Below are 18079 nucleotides of genomic sequence, written 5' to 3' on the forward strand. Positions count from 1 at the left end.
TGCTCAGGTAGTAGGGCGCCGTCTCCGAAAAATTGAAGCCGGAATCAGACTAAGAAGTGGTCGAACGGCAGTCTAACGGCAAACAAACACCGTTTGGTGGCGTCTCGTCCTCAAGTCGGAGTTCGAAGCCTCGACGGGCTGTTTAAGAACATCTGGTAACGGGTCTTTGCTTGCGTTAAACAAATTGCCAAATTTTCTTGGCATCCCTAATTTGTTCGGAACCGTACGGAAGGATGAGGGACTTTATCGTGGTGAAGGCAGGGGGTCCCTGGAGGGAGCTGGAAGAGGGCCAAGTACTTTACAATCCGGGCCCGTAGGACCACGGGAGGAAGCGTTTGTTTTGGTGGACTCAGTCCACCGCGCTCACCTTCATAGGTTCCACTCTCGAGCAAGGCTCCGCTTTTCTCTAATTCCATAAAGCGCTGGACGCTGACGAAATGGCAGTCCACCCCGGCCACCTCCCCTTCCTTGGGCTGCCTGGTGGTGTCTGCGGGTGACAAGGGGAGGACGGAGCGGTTAGACCCTGGACGACCTCGCGACCGCGCCATTCAGAGGAAAGATTAGAACGCGGCACAGGTGCAACGCAGCAACGCTGATCCATTAAGTGCTCGCTTGTCCTGCTTTTGTCCATTTTCCCCCTTCAGGAACGAGAACTCAAAACGGGCGAGCGGAAGAAACACCGTCGTGACACGAGTCCTCGGGTTAAACGAAGAGCGGTCGGTCCAGGGCGGGTCGACTTCGAGGGACAACGTAAGATTTTGAAAGCCTAACTACACGCTCAGATGTGCTTTTAGTGCTAATGCTAAATTAAGAGAGCGCTCGGTAGGGTACAGGATGTTTCGCAACGTGAAAAAAAACGTTTGCCTTAAAATTGAAGGCTTTTAGTACGAGAGAGGAAAATAAATTGAAAGCGGCGACATGCTCGGTAGCGCTTCTAGTGATCTCCCCTGTGCCCTAAACCCTTTGTTTTGAGTGTCCAAAAAGTGTCAGCAGGGTCCATTGTACGCCGAGTAATCCCGCCATTAGCCAATTAGGAAGTGAGGGGCAGCCCTAATGCCCTGGCATTAGCGGCAAGGATTAGCAGGCGGACAAACGCGCCCGCGGAGGGCTGCGCTCGGCGGGCCTGAAACTGCTTTCTTTGCACTTTGCTCTGCCCCGGTGCTGATTGGCATGATGCGGAGCGGGGGACTTTAATCAACTGCGATTCGAGATCATTTATGTGGATAGAAAGAGGAGGGAAAAATAAATAAATCCAGCGCGGCGTGTCATTTTGGCGGGCCTGATGTTGAAACGTTAACACCCGTCGGGATGGTCTGGAACGCAGCCAGAGGCGCCGGTAGCCGCCTTGTCCGCCTCGGAGGGTGGGATGCAGGATCGGATTGGAAGGGCAGACGTGTCGTCACCTGACGATGACGTCGTCGTGGAGAAAAAGCCAGCAGGTGGCGGTGCAAGCACAAGTTTGATGATCATCGCACGTGCCGCGTCAGAAATATTGGAAACGTACCCCAGCTGCACGTTTCCAGCGTTTATTTGGGGTCGCCATGACAAACACGACCAAGCAAAGGCCCTCAACGTTCAATTTCGTCGAGGCGGCGGCCTGCCATTTTCGCTCACGCTAACGGTAGCCCTCCTTTCAGAATTAACATTCGAGCTACTTGTCTTCCGCTTTCTTCCGTAGCCCGTTAAGGCAGTTCCTTTCTGGTTCAGGACGACATTTCCAACAATATCCTTTTCCTTCATTCAGCATAGCGACTACAGTACAAACGCTACTCTGCATACCTCGTACTTCGCGCTAACTGCAACCCGCTAGTTCATGACCGTAATCTCCAATTTACGAAAATGTTCTTTTGTTTCAAAAGTCTTACACCACACTTGCTATTAACGTAGATACAACCACTAACCGTACTCCATTTCGATTTCAGCCGTAACCCATCTAGGCAGCGCTTTTATACTTCTCGTACTGTCCTTCTGGAGCATATTTAGACAAATTTTCGCCCCACACCAAACTTAACTCTCAGCTAATTTAACATTAGCATTAGAAAAACAACCGCGGATCTTTCTTGTAATTTCTTTCTGCAGCTAATTTAGGCATTGCCCACCTAGTTCAAGATTTACGACAAGCTTTCTTGTCGCCACGTAGCGAGCCCGGTAAGAAGGAGTTATTTCGCCGGCGTCTCAAGCCTGGGAACCGAAGTCGGAAATGGACGCAAGAAGCAACGTACCAATATGTCACTGAAATCATTAGGCTGCCAGTAGGCTGAAGAAATGTCATTAAAACAGGTTTTATTCATGTTTCCGCTTCATAAAATGCACTTGAGGGGGTTTTGTTCTCGGCATGCTATCGTTTCTCGCGGCTTGTCACCTCACATTAGCGCGCAGGACGCCCTTTGCATGACAAACGCAGCTTTCTGTTCGGCAAAACTTTCACGCAACTGGTACGCAACAGCCGCGTAGCCGTCACTCCGGTCAGTCTCGGGAAGTGCGGCGTTCAGGCGGATGACACACAAAAAAGAACCAACCTAGCGCGGTGTCATCTTTTTTAACGTGCAACCGGAGTCAGGTCTCCTGTCCTTGGTCACGGAAAGATTTGAAAGGCTCCTTTCATCGCACGTCCAGCTCCTTCGCTCCTTTCCACAATCAAAAAAAAAAAAAAAAAAAAAAAAAGAAGGTCACGGTCTGTAATTCCGACGAGAGACGATTCACAGATGACCACCGTGAACTTTTCACAGTCGAGAGATCCGACGGGATGAGCGGAGGTAGCGAGACTGTGGACAGCTGATGTCATCTGTTTGGTTTTAGGAGGGGGGGCAGGAGGCTGGGGGAGGTCGCGAGGGTGATGTCCACGGCGGGACGGGAACGTGCCGCTGTGTCAGCCTAATCCCGCCGCCGCTACGCTACATTAGCGCACAATGACGCAATCTGTTTGCCGGTTGATTCGCAGCTAACCCCAGGCCTGAAACCGGCCGAGACGAGCAGAAACGTCGCGACGACGGCGATCAAAAACTTCCAGCTTTCTTCAGATTTGAACTGGCAGCCCGGCTGGTGAAAAAGTCGGGGGTAATCACGGCATACCAGCTAGCGCTAATTAGCTCATAGCAGAGGCTAAGCTACCTCACACCACCGCTACGATGTCCGGTTTGTTGAAGACAAAAATAGATTTGATGTTTTAGACACACACTGATATGACTAAATTTTCCTTGGTTGTTTACAAGGCCACTTACATTTGTTTGAAAACAAAATTAATGTCAATTTTTACGGTTAAAATAACATAAATGCACATTAGCTTTACTGAAGCGTTAAAAGTCTGTTTGATATTTTACAAAAACGTAAGATCTGGTGAAGTCAAAATTGGATTTTAAACGTTTATCTCAGGCTCAAAGACTAAATTCTCTTTTAATCTTGACAAAAATTATTAAGTTTTATTTCACAAAAGATTGTTTTTGATATGTTATTGTAGTACGTACATTCTGGTCGTTGAAGACTAAATTGTCAGTTTTCATGAAAGAATGTACGTTAAGTTTTTGCCAAATCTCGTATGTTAGCTTCGGCTCAGACTAAATTGCTGTCGATTTTTATGAAAATGCGGACATCACGTTGGTCGAAGACTAAATCGTCGATTATTCTGGGGACAAAAAGTTAAGCTTGTTGAACATATTTCATTATTTTAATTTTTTTTTTTTTTTTTTTTTTTTTAAAGGTACTGTATTTCGGGTCATTGCCGACTTATTTGCTCTTTCCATACTTTAACGCTTACATGAGCACAAAAGAAAAGTCAGGAAAGCGCAACTAAATCTTTCGGTTTTTTTTGTCTATGTTTAGCGTCATTGTTTTCCCAAAATAAACATCCATCACGGCTGACAGTGACGGTCCGTAATTGTTCCTCCTAAACAATCTGTGAGCCGCAGACGCAAGAACGCGCCGTCCTCCGTCAACTCGTTTGCCGTCTTTCCGAAAGGTGTCTTTTGTCACCCGCCGATACAAAGTGCCCATTAAGTCAATATCCAATTACGAGCCCCGCTCGGAGGCCCCTCCCACCCGCCGCCTATCTATGCGCGATAGCTCGGACCGGCGGATGGGGAAAAAAAATGAATCCCCGGCGGGCCAAACTGCGCCGGCGGCGCCTCGCTGGGTTTAACTGGGTCATCGTGATAGTGCTCACGGTCGTTAGCTTGGTCCGGTGCTAACGGTTTCATGGGCCCCCCCACACCCCCACCACCACCACACACATAGATATATTAGCCAATCTTTCATCAATAATTTTTTTTTTTCCCCCTCCTGGTCAGACAGCAGGTCGATGTCATAAAACAGAAATTATTTTACATTACAAATTTTGCTTTATTGATAAATATTTACTTGCAGATTTTTTTTTTTGGGGGGGGGACTCGTCGGGTAGCGGTTCAATACCGCCGTACGGAAAATACAATTATTTTATATTTTGAAAAAAGCATTTTTTTACATTACATTTTTACTTCCTATTTTTTTTCCCCTCGTGGTCAGACAGCAGGTCAATGCTGTCATAAAACTAAAATTATTTTAAATTACAAATTTTGCTTTGTTGATAAACGTTTACTTGCAGAATTTTTGGGGGACTAGTCGGGTAGCGGTTCAATACCGCCGTACGGAAAATGAAATTATTTTATATTTTGAAAAAAGCATTTTTTTACATTACATTTTTACTACTTATTTTTTTTCCCCTCGTGATGTGGTGAGGGAAGACATGAGGGCAGTTGGGGTTAGAGAGGAAGATGCAGGAGATAGGCTAAGATGGCAAAAGATGACACGCTGTGGCGACCCCTAACGGGACAAGCCGAAAGGAAAAGAAGAAGAAGAAGAAGATTTTTTTTCCCCTCGTGGTCAGACAGCAGGTCAATGCTGTCATAAAACTAAAATTATTTTAAATTACAAATTTTGCTTTGTTGATAAATGTTTACTTGCGGAATTTCGGGGGGACGAGTCGGGCAGTGGTTAAATACTGCAGTACGGAAAATAAAATTATTTTATATTTTGAAAGAGTATTTTTTTTATATTACATTTTTATTTCTTAATTTTTTTCTTATATAATATATAATTTTAGGGGTAGCAGGAAAACAATGCCGTGACAAAAATGTTAATTTATTTTTAATGACTTTCTGTATAATTATTTTATATTTGATTATTGCACATGGATTGTGTTGAACCATTTATATTTCATCTCTCCAAATGTTTTGGACTCGTTGGGCAGTGGGTTAATATTACCAAAGATTACGTATGTATTTTTTTTTATGCAATTAAGGACAATTAATACAAAAAACTAAAAGGAAAATTGACTATATGTATATATAATTATATAAAAGATTCTTTTTTTATAGCTCAAAATATAGTATTTTCCTAAAAAACCCCACAGGATGTTGTGTCAGTAGCACCTACTTCTCTAATGTTCTTTTTATGGAGCGCTTGACAAATAATTCATTGATTTCTCCTTCCCAAACGCAATCAATCACATGGCGGGAGGAGGGAGGGGGGGGACAATTCCCGCCGCGCAGACAGACGGGAGGATTTCCGCAGCGATTCATTTCTGCCACTTGTGAGGTGATTAGAGAGAGCCAATCAAATGAATAATATATGGATGTAGGCACTCCATCAAAAGGCGGCGATGACGACGGAATCGTAAGCGGCTTAAGAACAGCGGCTGGGAATGCGCAAGACGTGACAGAATGGAGGTGACACTTCGTACCGTTAAAAAAAAAAAGAAAAGAAAAAGTACATTTGTTTACGCCGGAAAAGCGGAAATGTGACGGCCGTCGTCATGAAGACGGAGCAGCCCGCCCTTAAAAACTGACAGGGTAGAAAGTCACATTCACACCACGACACGCTTTCCCGGCGGGTTATGACGCGGAGCGGGAAACATAAGGCGGCGTGAAATCGCCCGTGCGACCATCTGCCCGCGGCTTAATTAAATACACTTGATTACATTTGAATTCCATGTGTGAACGGCACACGAGAGGGCAACAATAGTTGGGGGAGGCGGCAAGGGGGGAGTGGCGTCCATTTTTCCACTGAACTTTCTACCTCGCCCGCTTGCGGGAACGCCGCCGCCGCCGCCGTCGTCTGCAATCTCGTGTTACCGCTAACGAACGGGGAGTGAATAGCGTGGAAAGGTCGAGTGCGACAGGTTCAGATCCGGTTGAGCTTTTTACAGTTTCAAACAAAATGGAGGGTTTCATTTTATTGCTCCACGTTTTTTAAAAAAACGTTTGTTTTTTTCCTGGTTCGTTTAAAAATCAAGCGTCGAAATGACACTAATGACAAACAGATCTTAGTGCGTTGCACAGCTTTTGAGTAGAAGATAAAGATTAGGCGTCGGGTCAGTTTTGATGGACGCGCGAGTTTACACTCCACCAGAGTACGCGTACGTGTGCGATAAACGCAGTGCAGTAAAGCTTCGGTTCTCGAACGTCCCCGTTTTTGGAGTTTTTTTTTTTTTTTTGCTTCTGTTTTCGAACGAAAACCGGTACTCGAACGCCCAAGACAAAACTCGGAAAGAACATATCGCACGCGTCCAGACTAGCTGACCCCCGACGCGCTTTGTTGTAGATTCCTACGCCGCCGAAAACCCCCGTGAATAACATAATACGCGTGGCGCTAGCAGATGACCAACCCACGATGCATTTTGTTATTGCCTATTCGAATGCCCCCCGAAAATAACATTGCATGCGCCGCAAGCAGTTGACCCACCCACGACGCGTTTTGTTATTGTCAATTCGAACGCCCCCCGAAAACCCCCCCGGAAACGACATAATGCGCGCGGCGCAAACCGGCGCACTTTTGTTATTCTGTATAACGCATCCTCTGTACACAGACGTGTCCCGGTAGTGACTGTTGTTTTTTTTTAACCTACTGTATTAATCCCCAATCATGGATCCAAAGAAGGCAAGTTGCTCGTTTAAAGTTATTCTGTTAATTAAAAAAAAAAAAAAATTACAAGGCCGGGGGCCGAGTCGCTACAGATACGGAAATGCGCTCCCAGCCTAGCGTACTCTACTACTAAAGCATACATTTTAAGCAAAAAATAAATATATTTCTTAAATTATTTTAATATATAAAGTATTTAAATAATACATGGATTTCTACTATGCAGTTTATTATCAGGAAAAGCTCAAAAAAATGCTTTAAAAAGCCAAATTTTTTAGGCTCGGAACGCATTATATCTTTTTGCATTCATTGTAACGGGAAACATCGATTCGGTTTTCGAACAAATCACTTCTGGATCCGTTTTCAGGAACGGATTGCGGTCGAGAACCGAGGCATCACCCTGTACGTCGCCACGGGGAGCAGAAAGTGTGCGTCGCGATCGGGAGAAAGGACGACGCAGTTCAACGGAGGGAACGTTTGATTTAAAAAAAAAAAAAAAAAAAAAAAAGCCGCTGATGTTCAACCGGAGCGACGGCGGTACATCCGTAAATAAATGATTGCCCTCAATAGTCCTTCCTCACCATTTTTCATGCCACGCGCATCCTGTGATAACTTGTGCAGTGTCACTGCACAGCTTGTTATATTAAAACCATCAAGTACATTTAAATCCGTGCGCCGAGATGAGTGCACTGAAGCTCTCGTTCCCAAAAGGGGGGGTCGTGTACACCGCTCACAAGTGTGTGTTCGCTCGCAGATAACCACGCAGCCCCGCAGCCCGGCTTAGCGTTCACCTATCTTGCGCCGACCCAGCGAGAAGCCGAGCGAAGCCACTTATCGCGGACGCTCAGCGCGCTGCGTCCTCCGACGACGACGTGAGGCAAAAAAAATGAAACGAGACCGAAAGGAAGCGGAAAATTTTTTTAAAAAAGCCCTCTTGAAAGTGACGTTTCGCAGACCCAAAAATTCGATGTCCTGGATGTCGGAAGGGGGTGCGAGCGAGGCTTTGTGATGGAGATAATCCGCGGAATATTAACGTCTCGGCGAGTGATACGGCAGAAGTCATTACCAGCTGGATTTGGTTGCTCTTGGGAAAAAAAAAAAAAAAAACAAACAAAACAAAAGTACACCCACAAAATTCCCACCCGGAAAATAATCAGGTAGGCATCAATCAAAATCATCGAGTGCGAATTCCGGGAAAGACCCAGGCCGCGTTGATCTTGACCTGGTGAAAAGGGAGATCCGGATTTCCTTTCCAATTTGACATCAATTTCCGCTAAACCCCGAACTGTAACAAGCAGCCGCACACTTGACACTGACCAGTTCTCGACTCTTGTCGGACTGCCAAACCTTGACTTCTGGCAGGTGATAGATTTTTGGCCAATATCTCCGGAAACTGGTGCAACATTTTGTTTTTCCGGCCTCGGCGCGTCTCCGCTCGGACCAACTCGCCGTCTCTGCCGTGAATCAAGAAAAGGCTGCTTGTGCGTTTCCTGAGTGGATGCGACGTTAGATAATCACGCAGATGAACGCTCGTCTCCATCGAACAAAGACGCACGGGGGGAAGGAGGGACTCGAGTGGCGACCTTGGGAGGAATTATGTAGAATAACGGGCGGGACTATAACGAGCTGGTAATTTAACGACCTTGGTGAACGTATTGACGGCTCAATTCAATTTCCACAGCGCGGCGACGGCGCCAGAGGCATTTTAAACGCGTCCTGACATTTGAGTCGAGATGTTCACATCGTCGCGGCTAACGTTTCAGTTGTTAGCTTATCATTTGGGGTCAAACGCTACATTTGTTCAGATTATCACTCCTCTATTACTCCTCCTCTCAGCTCGCGGACACCTCGGCGACTGGAAAAATGACCCGAAATCCAAAGTCTTCCTCGAAAATCGGAGCAATTGCGATGATGACTTTGTTTTTCCCCATTCTCTCGCAATCATTAACATTTACCCAGATGTATCAATGATATCCAAGTCATTACTGCAGGTTTTTGTCAGCCTACGGGACCTCAAAGCAAATCTCGGTGCGCGCCGGGGCATCATATTGGGTGTCTCGTCAGTCCATTTTTATTTATCCACTTGCCGCAACAAAATGTTCTATTCATCTGTCCGAGCCGCTAAGAGTGCTAACGAGTGCTCGATGCGACCAGTGAGAGAAACACGGAGGTCAACCGCCGCGCCTGGGAAAAGAACTCCAGATGTCGCGGTCCCTACTCGTGCTGGCGACGGATTAGCTAATTCGCTAATGTGACGTTAACTTCCTGCAGGGTCCATTTTTCCCTGTTTCTGTCTTCACGGTAATTGCGACTCAGTGGAGCGTCAAAAATGACCCATCAGGACATTTGGCGTCCGATAGCATTCCAGTGGTGTCCCGTCCCCTCGAATAGCCGCCTTGACTCGCTCGCTAGCTGCAGCTTGATAATGCTTCTTTCAAACCTTGCGAGAGGTTGTTCGGCCCGGGATGACTTCGCTAACAAGCCGTCTGTAGCAACTCCGGCTGGGAAGCCGGCCTCGCCTTTCCATTCAAGGAACCGGCTAATGCGTCTACGTATCGTATCGCGCGTTGACCTGGGAGGATTGCGCTGACTTGCCGGCGTTATTGCCTCTGGGACTTGGGGACGTCGCGATCCGGAAGGGCGGACGCTTTGTACGGTAATTAGAACTCAAAGCCCCGTTAGCTGATGGCTGGCTTTCGGTCCAGCGGACAGAAAAGTAATCATCTGCCTTCTTAATAACATTTTGGCTCCCGCCAAGATGTTATCGTCTAAATATTTTAACAAGCGACGCGAGTGCTCTTCTTCTTGGCTTTACAATGACACTCATTTGGTCGACGACGGTTCACCTGCCTCCAAAATCCCTTCAGACAGGAACTGGAGTCTGGGCAAGGATGTAACTGAGAGCCTCGACACTTTCACTACTACCCACAAGTTCTTCGCACGAAGGCCGCTTCATCCAAACTATGATGCACAACGCGAATGGTTCACCGGGGAAATTGGACACAAGCCTTTCAAGGAAGTTCTTTCAAACCTTTCATTTTTGTGCCGTTTTCTCCTACTTTTACCATCATAAAACTTAACCCAGTTAACTTATATTCCTCAATTTGAATCCAACTTTTAAGTGCCACTGTCAAACAAATTTGACGACTGCATTTTTTTAATGGGTAGGCGTGGAAAAGCTTCTGGTCCAACATTGTCCAATCCGGTTTTGTAAACCACTCTACTGACGAGCAAATTGCGCAATTGAGATGAGCAGAGCTTTTGAGTAAAAGAGAAAAATCAGGAGGTGAGTTTCAGATTTCTTGATTGTATATGCGTGAATAACTATCATCTCGACATCAGAAGCCATTCCAGTCTTGTTTTGGTTGTTCGGTAGTTTCAGTTATCAGAAAACTCAAAAATAATAGCACAAAGCCACTGTTCTGCTTGATGTTTTTTTTTTTTCCGATTTTTGGGGTGAAGCCAACCCATTTTCGACTGCTGATAATTAAGGAAGAGAAAGACGACAACTGGCCCAACAACAGATCATATCTAAACAATCTCGCCACCACTGTACATCGAAGTCAGCGGAAACGGCGTCACGCAAACGTGATTACCAGCACTTCGCAAAAAAGGAGACGCATCATTGATGCAGCACTTTCTTAAAACCAAAAAGTTCAAAACTCTTTCACGGTAACCAACCAAGCACGACCAAGGTGCGTACTTTGCCGTGATTTTCGGTCTAACGTTACACCCCTAGTCGACACAAAAAAAAAAAACGGAACTGTTCCGCCCGCTGGGTGCTCCACTCCAAAATATTCCCAGTTCTACTTCAGCAAAAGCTCAAAATTTTCTTCCAGAAAATTAAGCGGAATGCCGCAGCCAAAGATGCGGCGCGGGGTGGCGTGGGGGGGGGGGAGTGCGAGTCAGAGGGTGTTAGCGAGAAGTGGATTCAGTTGTCAAGAGACATAATCGAGGCAAATGCCGACTGCGCCGAGCGGCGATGAAGCTCGACATGCATTTTCGCTGCAGCACGAACTGCTTGACATTTGGAAGGACCTTTTCTCTCCTCGGCTGCCCGGAGAGGAATTGGAGCAAGGGTGGGGGGGGGGGGGGGGGGTGGGGGGGGACTAAACGGTCCCGTCCTGGCTGCAATCAGAGCGAGTCGTAGGGATGAAGGCGGCTAGGCTGTCATGGACTTTTCGACGGCGTTTACCCAAAGTGGATTTTAAAAGGCGTTCCTTTCTGCGGTTCCGAATCAAGACGGGCCCGGCGGGTTCAATCCGCATCTTGTTGCCCCATTTTCTTTTCCGTGAGCTCATTCCCACGTTAGCTGATGGAAGAATTCAGATAGCGGCTTGTGAGAGGTTGATTGAGGCCCCCCCCATACGGGCAAAGTGGTCGAAAAGGAGAGCTGACAGGTAAACATGCCCGAAGCCATTTATTGTACTCCTTTCAACTACCTTTAATCGCCGCATGTTCCGTAAAAAGGATTCTGGCGAAGGAAATGACATTTCAGGCCTACAGTTTTTTTTTATTATTATTATTATTATACCGAGTGATTTGATCAACCAATCAATTATCAATTATATTAAGTGAATATAGTGGATCCCCACCATTCAGGGCGTACGGGGACGGGGGGAGGGGGGGGACCGACTGCGAACAGCGAAGATCCAAGAGAATTGACGCCCATTATTGAACCGTTTTCCGCAAAAAGCGAGGGTTTGTCCCCCCCCCCCCAAAAGCGAAAGTGGCAGAACATTTTGGTGAACGAGCTATCAGTTAGACAAAGGGCAAGACTCCATAGCTTTATCCTTTGTTTTTCTTGGGTACTTTGAGTTTTTCGGGGAAAAAGGAACGTTTTGGACCCCAGTTCTAAACCTGCCGCTCATCCCGGATCCTGGATTTTTTTTTTTTCCCCCTCCGAGTGCCACACGAAGGCCAGTTGACTTTCTTGAAGACACGTCAACTCGTCGCGATTCAAAATGGACTCCTCACGCCGCCGTGGGGGGGGGCATCGCCGGCAAGTCCGCTTAGATGTTTGGCATCCGCGGCGGAGTCGGCAGCTCCGACTGTTGAACTGACGCATGACGGTTGGCAGAGCTTTTCGGACCTTGGCGAGGAGGACAGGCCGGATGTCGCGGCAGTGCAGGATTTCAAAAACATCACAGATGACTCAAGGGCGGGGGTTGCGGGGGGCACAACTGGGGTCCACCAAGACAAGACTCCTCGAGGGCAGCAGTCTTTCTAGTTTTTTGCAGTTTCACGTAAGGCGATATTTTGACAGAACAAAGACGGGTGCTGGAGATGAAAGTGCGGTATTCAGTGCTTTGTTTTTTTTTTTTTTTTTTTGGGGGGCGGGGGCAGTTCTGAAGGCTTCCTTCCCTGCTGCCACTTTTTACGGAGAGTAATCTTAGTGTGCAGGAAGGGGCTCCGTCAATTAGTTCAACCCTACATTTTGGCTGGAAATACCGCTGGGTATGTTTTATCCCCCCTAACAAGAAAGGAGGAAACCTGGATTAAAGAAAAAAAAAAAAAAAAAAAGCCACGCAAACTCACACACTGAATTCCCTTCTAATCAACTTCTGGATTCTAAAGACAAACTACTCCCGTTGCACTTTTCTGACGTGTACATTGTTTTGAGAGTCTTTAATTTAAAACTCCAGACCGCGAACCGTGATTTTGGCTGAACGTATTTGCGACTAGACGGCGTTAAAAGGAACAAACCAAATGTTGACCGTTTTATGAACTCGACATCAAAAAGCCACTGTGGCAACAACAAAGGTGGAGGTGGAGGTCAAAACCTTTGGCGAATGGCTTTGTTGAGAACTTGATGAAATGAACACTCAAGGGATCCATTGTGTTTTTAACCCTTTGGAAGAAGTGTCCCGGATTCCTGTTTCGATGCCACCCACCGTTGAGCTGAACTTCCCCGACTTGTGAGCTCCATCTTCAGACAGTAAATCCGTTCAGACTGAGTCAACAGCCCGAGATTAATCACCGACGAATGGATGTCGGTTACAGGTGCTTGTTAACGTTCGACCTAACGCTCAGCCGGAGGAGCTCGGTTGAATACTTGACACCGCGAGCGCGCGGTGGAAACGCCGCTTCGCCACTAATGAAGCGCTTCGACAAACTGCGCACGGACGTTGAGGAAAGTTTGATCTAAAGGCTGCGTGACACAAAGCAGAGCGAAGACAATTTTCACGCCGCCGCCGCCGCTGCACGCTGCCTCTTATTTGTCTCGAGGAGACGCGTAAACACTCCGCCGGAGGGCCCAGTGGTCCAAACAAATCCTTGAAATAGTTCCTGCCGTTCGCATTCAAGCACTAGACGAGAGGGAAGGGGAGATATTTCACTATGAAGTGTAAATAAGCATGGTAAATAAACAAAAACATCTCCGGACCCCGCGGTAGTTTGGAGACCGCGAAACGACTGATCTGTCTCAACTCGACATCGAGGGTGGACATTACGAAGAATTTGAAGGCACGTGGGGGCCCGTTCGCTCAAGCACGTTGCGACCACTCGATTCTCGTTGCATCGCACGGTCACTGATGCTCTGCTTCAGACTTCCTGACGACTCAATTATTTACAAGTGCAAAAAAAAAAAAAAAAAAACACGCCGCGCTTTTTATGCGATTGAGGCCCTTGATCATTTTCTTTCAACTAAAGAGCGAAATACCCACTAAGCTGGGGAAACCAGAAACATCTCCTAACAAGACTTGATGAGAGGAAGGAGCAAAAAAATAAAAAAAATAAAAAAATGAAAAAAAAACACCCAAACATCTGACCTCAAAAAGTTGGATAGAAAATTTCTGAACGCGCATTGGAAATTACAACCTCCTCCCAGTCTGCTTAACTTTCCGCTTCACCGAGTTTGACAAAAGGTTTTTCAAGGAGAACAAGCGGGAAAGGTTCCAGTCGAACATCGCAAAAATGAATGTGTAACATTGAACATCTGTTGTTGTCAAACTACCACAAAACCTTCCACCGCATGGACTACTCTGCCCACGCATCCGATATTTGTACATCACAAACCTCCATCCATCCATCCATCCATCCATCCATCCATTATCTACCGCTTTTCTGGGTCAGGTTGCGGGGGAAGCCGCTTCAGTAGGGTTACCCAGACTTGCCATTCTCCAGCCACTTCTTCCAGCTCTTCCGGAGGGATCCAGAGGCGTTCCCAAGCCAGGCCGAGAGACAAAAGTCTCTCCAGCGTGTACTGGGTCGTCCTCGGGGTCTCTTTCCGGTGGGACGTGCCCGGAACACCTCACCGAGGAGGCATCTGGATCAGGTGCCCCAGCCACCTCATCTGGCTCGTCTCAATGCGGAGGAGCAACCGCTCGACACTGAGCCCCTCCCGGATCTCCCAGATTCTCACCCTATCCTTAACCCGGAAACCCTGCGGAGGAAACTCATTTCGGCCGCTTGTTCATCAGAAGCCTTCAAGTTCAAATAGCATCCGCTCGCGTCAACCTCGTGCGGGACGGTACGGTCCGCTCCTTCACGGCTGACATTTTTCACGACATTGTTAGCCTGAATTGTCAGAAAAGAATATTTCCCAATTATCGATTGGGTGAACCTACGTTAATTTGGTTCCGGCTGGAAGTATGATTGAATTAAGATTTGCAGTTTGAGAAAGTTCAGTTTAAAATGAGAAATACAAAAATTCTACAGGTGCAGGTAGTATAAATACACCGGACATTTGCGTTGACGTTTCTCTCACGTGAACTCCGAGCAAGGAATCGAGGAGTCAGTTGATCGACGCGTGGTCCGCACCCTTCACGACGTCGCAACTGTCTCCATGGCGATGGCAAAATAAACATAAGCCGCTGATGAAATTTGCGAGGAGGAGAGGACGAGAGACCGGCGGCAAAGGGTGAGTCGGAAATCCTCCGGGAGAGGCGTGAAGGAACATAGTGTCAGGAAGCGAGCGCCACTGAATACTAATGTCAGCCGGCGAGCGAGGGGAGGAAGGGGCTGCGATTTTCCCGCCACGTCTCACTTTTGTCAACAGCCGGGTCGGCGTCAAGCGAGAAAGTCGCCTTTGAGAACAAATGTCGAAAGGAGGCAACGGTGACTAATATTAAAGCCGGGTGGGCCCAAAGATCGGGCGGCGGCGGCATTGGAAAGGATAGCGCGGGGTCAACGGCGGGGGAAGAACAAAACAGATGAATACGATTAACCTCCACACATTTGTTCCTCAATGTTGACTTTTCAAAGAGGAAACAACGCCTCAGGGGCAACGCTTTACTCACAACGCAGGGTGACGAGTCGAGGACATTTCTAGAAGAGACTGAAAAGTCAAGTCCCACTTAAACTGGTCACAGCTCACGATACTCAAAACCGCCCGTGTGTACGCGTCAAGAATCTTTTCCAACGGACAGGCGTGGATGCTTGTCTGTGAAATTTGGGTTTTTGAACAACAGATCCCCCAAAGATTGCGACGACGCATCGCACCGCGGGTTTCGAGCAGAAGATCAAGAGCCAACCTCGGCTTGTCGCATCGATTATGAGGGAGAGAAACGCCAAAATGTCGGGTTTTGGGACAATTTGAAAAGGTACCTCACGCAAAAAGTGTCTGTCCCGACCGCAGTTCACGGAGTGATATGAAAATATCGTGTAAAAAAATCTCACTCGATCCACTGGGTCGAGTCAGTGTTGCTCGCAGGGTCTTTCTTAAAAGTCCTTTCTCAGTCTTTGTGGTTTTAGAGTTTGAGGTGTCACAAAGGCAACAAAAAACTGCATCAAAATCACAAGTCACTGTTCTGCCCAAAACCCAAGGTGGAGAGGAGTCATTTCTTCCGCATGTCGGTTTTATTCGGGCACCAGCCTGGGCACCCTCGGCTGAGAACCAGTCCCTCCCACACACGACAACATGGCAAGGGCGAGGCAAGTCGATTTGTACAGCACGATTCAACAAGGAGGCGGTTCAAAGTCCTGCAGGGTTTCAAGTGACTTTTATGACTTCGCAGCACTTTTGTGTTTGGCTGAAAATGTCAACATTCATTGAGCGCGGAGTTCAAATAAAAGCCCTTATTGTGCGGCGGCTTCTTCTCCCGCTATCCAGGAATGTCAAGACCGCCGCATTCTCCGCCTCCCCAATGCAATCCCACCCCGGACGTGGAGACAGCGCGACCTCGCAGCCAGGAAACTTCCAGCAAACACACAAATCAAGCATCCGTCTGATATTCGATGTACGAAATCCTGCGTTTTGATCGATGAGGGCTACCAGAAAGTTGAGCTTTTTCTCTTCTTTTCTTTTGATGTAATTGCTTTATTTGAGTCCGCTTTGATGCACTGGAGACAAAGTGGAGGCTTTGGCTGATTTGTCCCGAGAGGATTGGAACGTGGGTGAGCACGAGGAATGTGCACAAAAGCGCTAAATCTTTGTCAGACGGCACACATGAGACTGTTGTCATTGTTTAAAAGATCAGGATTAAGGACTTACATTGCGACCGGGTACTGCAAAATTGGCCATCTTGACAGCGACGGCAAAAATGAGGATTTAATGACCGCGATTACAGATTTAGGGACCTTGGATTAAAACCTGAATCTTTTCATAGAATGAGCAGCTAAGAAAACAGGCCAATCATTCAGGCTCGGCTTGAGCTGACGGAGGAGTCACGAGGAATCCCGCACGATGCGATCATGTGTATTTCACCAACAGCCTTGACCTATTTGCTTCGTAAAGTCACCCGTCTAAAAATAGGCTTCGGACGGGGGTGCGAGCGAGAACTGCGAAGGAGAGCGCCGGCGGAATCTTGGATGTTAAATCCGCGGTTTTCACTGCAAACGCACAGTATTTTGCGCCGCTTCCCGTGGCATGTGGCGTAAATATTGCGGAAATACCAGCGGAGTTCGTTCAAAGCCAACTGGTTTGCTGCAGATATTTATCAAGGTGGGTTTGTCGCAAATAGTGAGCTCAACTAATTCTCCGCCTTCATTTTGCACAAACGTGATTGTTACGAATCACGGGACTACAATTAACTGCTTTTCTGGCTAAGTGGGCTGAAACAGAAGGAGACTGGATTGTGGTCCGGTCTTAAATATTGCAACGCTGAGACTACGACTAATTCAGACCCAACATGGTTGCCGCCTGCCCGTGTGTGCAAGGACAATGACGCCTTTAAATAAATGATCTTGGAAACCCGATCGCTGCACTTTAAACACCTCTTGCTAATTTCACATCTTCCTCTTCTAGGTTTCCCAAAGAAGATGGATCTGACCTCTCGGGTCGGTCTTCATGTCTGTTGACCTCATCCTCTTCGTTTGCCAGCTTCAACCATTTTATTTTCTTCAACATTTGAGGGCAGAATCAGGCCGGTTTAACCGAGTCTACCTGAGCGGCGCCGTGAGCTGTCTGGCTCTCTTGTAAGAATCAATAATAAATGTGCCCCGCAGTTAAACACACTGTTACACAGTACACAACACGCAGGGTTCAGGTGTGCATACTCCGCAATCCGCCGTGGCGGGTTAACCGGGAACACCTTGGGACTACTATGGAACTTTAATGAGCACAGTTTTTTTTTTGTTTTTTTTTTTTAAATTTTATTAAAACATAATAGAAGATGTATGAATGACCTCTAATCACGACACCAATTTCCACTACTGCAGTGTGTTCGCTACCTAGCTTTGCCTACACACCCCAAAATACACCATACCGACAATCTACAATATACAGAATTCTTCTTCTTTTCCTTTCGGCCTGTCCCGTTAGGGGTCGCCACAGCGTGTCATCTCAAATGAACGCACATCTGTCTGGCGCAGGTTTCGCCGGATGCCCTTCCTGACGCAGCCCCTCTGCATTTTAGCCGGGAGAGAGAAGTTTACAACACCTGGTATTCCCAGGCGGTCTCGCATCCAAGTACTCATCAGGGCCAAACCCTCTTAGCTTCCGAGATCTGACGAGATCGGGCGCTCTGAGGGTAGCAAGGCCGTAAGCTTTCCACAATATACAGAATAAGTCTTGAAATTGTCAGGCGAAGAGGTGCCACTGCGCACGAATCCGACGCCGGTCCAAAGGCCCAAAAGGAGCACTTGAAGCCTGTCAAGCTTGCTAGCTAGCTGGTGGCTAGTGCCGCTCTCGAGTGGGATACATTCCGGCTACCAGAGTCTTCAAGTAGATAGATTTTCACAATTCAAACACGTAGGGGTGTGTAGACATAAAAAAAAAAAAAAGATGTTGGACAATGTAGCATCCATT

At 47.2% G+C, this 18079-nt stretch overlaps 1 protein-coding gene and 1 pseudogene across 15 annotated transcripts in view; both read right to left on the reverse strand.

Moving 5' to 3' along the window:
• magi2a (membrane associated guanylate kinase, WW and PDZ domain containing 2a) overlaps positions 1-18079 on the reverse strand; it is a 63866-nt gene that overhangs the window by 20416 nt on the left and 25371 nt on the right. For 14 of the 15 annotated variants that reach the window (XR_009793123.1, XM_061807458.1, XM_061807455.1 and 11 more), the window contains one exon: positions 368-487. Coding sequence is in view for 14 of the 15 variants with exons in the window: in XM_061807458.1 (XP_061663442.1) it covers positions 368-487 (120 nt within the window). In the remaining variant the exon portion in view is untranslated. Of the gene's footprint in view, positions 1-367; positions 488-2519; positions 2620-18079 lie in introns of those variants that run through there. The other variant, XM_061807467.1, reaches the window with a different exon arrangement.
• LOC133494043 (5S ribosomal RNA) lies at positions 17700-17818 on the reverse strand (annotated as a pseudogene).

Source organism: Syngnathoides biaculeatus, chromosome 20 (genome assembly GCF_019802595.1).
Source record: "Syngnathoides biaculeatus isolate LvHL_M chromosome 20, ASM1980259v1, whole genome shotgun sequence".
Taxonomy (NCBI): Eukaryota; Metazoa; Chordata; class Actinopteri; order Syngnathiformes; family Syngnathidae; genus Syngnathoides; species Syngnathoides biaculeatus.